The sequence below is a fragment of the Pistacia vera genome, unplaced genomic scaffold (genome assembly GCF_008641045.1).
Source record: "Pistacia vera cultivar Batoury unplaced genomic scaffold, PisVer_v2 Contig160, whole genome shotgun sequence".
In the NCBI taxonomy this organism is placed as follows: domain Eukaryota; kingdom Viridiplantae; phylum Streptophyta; class Magnoliopsida; order Sapindales; family Anacardiaceae; genus Pistacia; species Pistacia vera.
In genome coordinates this window covers 2105583-2111372 of record NW_022195685.1, presented here as the reverse complement: position 1 = coordinate 2111372, position 5790 = coordinate 2105583, and the positions used below count along the sequence as shown (strand labels likewise).

The 5790-nt window shown below is 40.6% G+C and overlaps 1 protein-coding gene across 1 annotated transcript; it reads left to right on the top strand.

Moving 5' to 3' along the window:
* Nucleotides 1–286: 286 nt before the first annotated feature.
* Nucleotides 287–3898, top strand: LOC116125117 (pentatricopeptide repeat-containing protein At1g20230-like). Its single transcript, XM_031410835.1, is given in 3 exon segments — nt 287–1474; nt 1476–2606; nt 3881–3898. Coding segments are annotated over 3 exon segments (2265 nt in total). The 5' UTR covers nt 287–358.
* The last annotated feature ends 1892 nt before the right edge of the window (nt 3899–5790 follow it).

Sequence of the window (5790 nt, the reverse complement as noted above, 5' to 3'; positions counted from 1 at the left end):
AACATAGAGATGGAAAATGGATCCAGGTTCAGTGGGACCAGCCTTGTACAGACCGAAGATTCCTCCTTTTCTCTGGGATGGGGACGGGCCTGGGTTAGTTTTGATCCACGACCTCGGGGATGGGCCAGGCCCGGAGACGGCCCCAGCCCGAGCCCACCCATATATTGAATAATATAATTTAACTATATTGCCCTTATGAATTACCCCTATTTACATAATTACCCAACTAATATAAACGCATTCTTCCCCGAGCCCTAATCTTTATCCTAACCTAAACTACACAAAACTAGACACTCCTTTGAGCTCACGGCAGCCAGCCACCAGCCGCCAACCGTCGCCGTTTTCAGCTCTTTGAACAATGAACTTGACAAAACAAGCTATTCCTCACTTGGAAAACATTCAACGCTCGATCTTTCATACGCTCAACTCACTCAACTCATCTCTGTCACAGACACAACAAGCGCATGCTGACATTCTCAAAACCGGCGTCTCTAATGACATGGGTCTCGCAACAAAGCTTCTGTCTCAATATGCAAATCACCAAGACTTCGATGACGCAAACCAAATCCTTTCTTCTACTCCGGAGCCGACAACCTGTTCTTACTCTACTCTTATCTACGCCTACTCGAAACAAAATCTTTTTACTCAATCGCTCCGTGTATTCGCTCAAATGCTCTCTCACGGTCTGGCACCTGATACTTACTTATTGCCTAATATCGTTAAGGCTTGCACTAGATTGTTGTCATTGGAAACTGGAAAACAGGTTCATGCAATGGTGTTTGTATACGGGTTTTATTTAGATTCGTTTGTTCAGTCTTCTTTGATTCATTTGTACATTAAATGTCAGAACATTGGGGATGCTCACAAAGTGTTTGATAGATTAGCCCAACCGGATGTGAAAACTTTTAGTGCTCTGCTTGCGGGTTACGCTCGACAAGGGTGCGTGGATGTAGCGAAAATACTCTTTAACGTGATGGGTCGTTTAAGAGTGGAACCCAATGTGTTGTCTTGGAATGGTATGATTGCAGGGTTTAATCATAGTGGACATTATGAAGAGGCGGTTATTTTGTTTCGAAGGATGCATTTTGAAGGATTTACGCCTGAGGAGCATAGTGTTTCTAGTGTTCTTTCAGCTGTGGGCGACTTGGAGAATCCCAAACTTGGGTTTCAGATTCATGGTTTTGTGATTAAGCAGGGTTTGTTAGAGAACGAGTGCATCATTAGTTCACTTATTGATATGTACGGAAGGTGTGCATGTACATGGAATATGTCCAAAGTGTTTCATGAAATGGAAAATCTGGATGTTATTGCTTGCAATGCTTTTGTTACGGGTCTCTGTAGGAATGGTCTTGTTGAAAATGCATTGGAGGTCTTTAGGCAATTCCAAAGCCAAGGAGTGGAATTAAATGTTGTGTCTTGGACGTCAATGGTTGCTGGTTTCTCACAGAATGGGAAAGGTATTGAGGCATTGGAACCTTTTTAGAGAGATGCAGACAGTGGGGATGAAGCCAAACAATGTTACAATAACTTGCTTGCTATCAGCTTGTGGAAGTATTTCAGCATTGATGCTCGGGAAGGCGGCTCATTGCTTTTCTATCAGAAGAGGAATATCTGATGCTATGAACGTGTCTGGGGCACTAATTGATATGTATGCAAAGTGTGGAAGGATTCAAATGTCACGACTTTATTTTGATAGGATATCATCCAGAGACTTGGTTTCTTGGAACGCGCTATTGGGTGGATATGCTATGCATGGAAAGGCTAAAGAAGCTATAGAGATTTTTCATTTGATGCAAAGGAGTGGACAAAAGCCTTCTTCTATTAGCTTCATTTCTGTATTATCCGCCTGCAGCCAGGCTGGCCTAGCTGATGAAGGCTGCAAATTTTTTGATAGCATGTGTAAAGAGCACGGTATTGAAGCAAGGATGGAGCACTATTCTTGCATGGCGACCCTTCTAGGTCGTGTTGGAAGGCTGGAAGAGGCATATAATATGATTGAGCGAATGCCTTTCGAGCCAGACGCTTGTGTTTGGGGAGTTTTGCTTAGTTCTTGTAGAGTTCACGGTAATGTGAATATAGGTGAGGCTGCTGCTAAACATCTCTTTGAACTGGAACCTACAAATCCTAGGTACTACATCCTTCTGTCCAATATATATGCTTCCAAAGGCATGTGGAATGAGGTTGATGCAGTGAGAGATATGATGAAAGCTATGGGTTTGAGGAAGAGCCGTTGCTATAGTTGGATTGAGGTCAAAAACAAAGTGCACATGCTTCTTGCCGGAGATGAATCACATCCTCAAATGGCCCAAATCATGGAGAAGTTAAATAAATTAAATCTGGAGATGAAGAAGTCAGGTTACTTTCCACATGCTGACTTTGTGCTGCAAGATGTGGAGGAGCAGGATAAGGAGCAGATCTTGTGTGGGCACAGTGAGAAGTTGGCTGTAGTGCTTGGACCTCTTATTACTCCACCAGGAGCCCCTCTTCAAGTGGTTAAGAACCTAAGAATGTGCGTTGATTGCGATGCTGTTATAAAATTTATATCTAGTTTTGAAAGGAGAGACATATTTGTCAGAGACATTAATAGGTTCTTGCAGCTTGATGTGGTGATGTTTACTACAATGATAAGTAGGCTTTGCAAGAAGGGGAAGATGGAGGAAGCTAATGGCTTGATGGAATTGATGAGTCAAAGAGGTTTGCAGCTTATTGTGGTGAATTTTACTACAATGATAAATGGGCTTTGCAAGGAGAAGAGGATGGAGGAAGCTAATGGGTTGTTGGAATTGATGAGTCAAATAGGTTTGCAGCCTAATGTGGTTACTTTTAATGCAATGATAAATGGGCTTTGCAAGGAGGGGAAGATGGAGGAAGCTAATGGGTTGATGGAATTGATGATTNTTCGATAGTTCCATCAGCTTTGTATTTAATAGTGAAGACTCATCTACACCCTACTGGTGTCTTCCCTTCGGGTAAATCAATAACTTCCCATATTGAATTCTTTTGGAGAGATTTCATTTCTTCATTCATCGCTTCTTTCCACCTAGGATCTTTCAAGGCTTCCTGCACACTATTAGGAATAGATACTACAGATAATTGATTCACAAAAGATTCACATTCCTTTTACAACCTATGGTAGGACACAACATTACTCATGGAATATTTAGGTTTGGAGGTAAGAGTAGGTTCATAATTTACTTTAGGTATACCTCTTGTGACTCAATTTGGTAACACTTTTATATGGGTTTTAGAGTTTACCTGAAGTTTGGAGATGGACTTGGCTTGGGGAGACAATTGATTAAATGGTATAGATTGAAGAGAAGAAGTTGTTACTTCTGGTGATGAAGAGATTGGCGGTACCACTTCCATTTCATTCTCATTGTCTACAATATGACCTGCCTCATCATTTAAAGTATGACCAACCGCCTCATTTTGACTTTCCTAGTTGCCATTACTTGTAAAATCCTCCAAGTTGTATTTACATGAAATAGTTTGTGTTAGTAAACAGTGTTAGGATTTATATGTACTTTTTACTTATTCTTAAGGGTAGTTTAGTACTTTTGCTTAGTTGTGTATATATTTAACTCTACTCTCTTTTTCTTTGGCTAATCTTAATACATGAGCCTTAGTTTTCCTTTCTCAATCTTCTTTGAATCTTCTTTAAATCTTTGAGTATGTATGTTAATAAACGGTACCGTCAAATCAGTTAAGTCAAGTTGTTTTGTGCACGTTATATGTTGAACTGACTTTTTTATATGATCAGTTAAAGAAATTTATTTATTTATATTATGAGACGAAATGATCGGATAATTTGAAGATTACCAATTTAAAATCCGGGTGATGTTACTGGATTTGTGTCTATTGTTACTGATTCATTTTGCAGATCAGTGATGTTGTGTGATGCTTTTTCATTCTTTAGCTCTAAACGATAAAGTGACTTTTTCTTTTGGAGATTCATTTGAAGTTTAAACTTTAAAGGTGAAGCATTATAGGTTTAATGTGTTTTGTTTTTTTGGCTGCAGTGAAACCTATCGCTATTTTAATCTTCCCTTTTGCTTGCCAGGTTTGCAGTTATTTATCTGAAGTTTTTCTCTAATGTATATGTGAGATTCTGTTATGAAAAATTTTGGTTTTACCATACCTTTTGCAGCTCTCTGAAAGAGAAGAAGGAAGCTTTTGGTGAAGCGTTGAATGGGAATCGATTAGTCAGTGCTCCCTACCAGCTTGACTTCTTACGTGATAAAGATTCTGAATTTGTGTGGAAGAAAAAGTTCATGAAGGAGGAAGCGGCGCGGTTTCGATCTGCTGTCAAGAAGGATTACTGCTTCCAAATGTACTATGATGACTTACCCATTTGGGGTTTCATAGGGAAGGTCAACCAGGAAGGGAAAGAACCCAGCGAGTGCAAATATTGCCTTTTCAAGCATATTCACTTTGATTCGGTTACAAGGACCGTGTGATTGAAATCAATGTCCGTGTTGACCCAAATATCCTTGCTGATCTTACCAAGGACCAAGCAGTAGAAGTAGAATTTTTATATACTGTGAAATGGAATGAGACAAACAGCCCATTTGAGAAGAGGATGGACAAGTACTCTCAGTATTTGGGGATCCATTGGTTTTTTTGTTTATAAACCCAGAAAGATTCCACCATTGCCGTGGTACCCAGGGGCAATTCCACAGATGGCAATGGCAGGGTTTCTTCCATTCATTGAAGTTTACTATATGTTTGCCAGTGTATGGGGTCACAAGATTTACACTATATACAGCATCTTGTTTATCTTTATTATTCTATTGATAGTCACTGCTTTCATTACAGTTGCGTTGACCTACTTCCAACTGGCTGCTGAGGACCATGAGTGGTGGTGGAGGTATGTTGACTATGGTTAAGCATTTGATTTGGTTACTGATGGGACCCCAGCAAACTCAATCAAAAATACACACAACACATCCACAAAATCAAGAGCAACTATGTAAACCAACAATATATTGATTGAAGATTGAACAGTTTTGATGAGCTACAATCAGACTTAATGCAAATAAAGAAAACAAGAAAGGAAAGTCCTAGCAATTCGAGGAGCTAGGGGCCTCCATTGACAACCCTTTTAGAGAAAAATATGATCTGTATATTCCTTATGCTAACTGCCTTAATATACTAGTGACCTTTACCCATATTCCTGCCACGTACTCTACTGCCACTTGCATTTCCTCTAACTAAATCCTACTGGCATAACAACTTTTAGAGACCACCTTTACTGTTGATTCACACGTCTCACACCCTTTTGCCCTTGTTCCCCTTGTATTGATAAACCTTAAAAATAGGGGGCCCACCAAAACGACCCCCCCCCCCACCCACTCTTCCTTGAAGACCCACCTTGTCCTCAAGGTGGAAAGAGTAAACTAGAGGTTGATGAGATCATAGGCTTCCCAAGTAGCTTCAAACAAGGTCAAGGTCTGCCATTTTATAAGCACCTCTTTGTACCATTCATTAGAGAGCAGACGGCTAGAACAGATTTGGGCTGGACAGTGAGTTCCAAGTCCTCGGTGAGGCCATGGGGAAGCGGATGGATGGGAACGGAGTCGTGCAGGCTACCCTTGAGCTGAGACACATGGAAAACCGGGTGAATGCGAGTAGAAAAAGGCAAATCCAGCCTATAGGCAACCTATCCAATTCGTTCTACGACGGGAAAAAGGCTATAAAAACGGGAACTAAGCTTCTCATTTTGTTTCGTGGCCAAGGACTTAAACCTATAGAGCTGGAGCTTCAAAAACACATGATCCCCAGGCTGGAAAG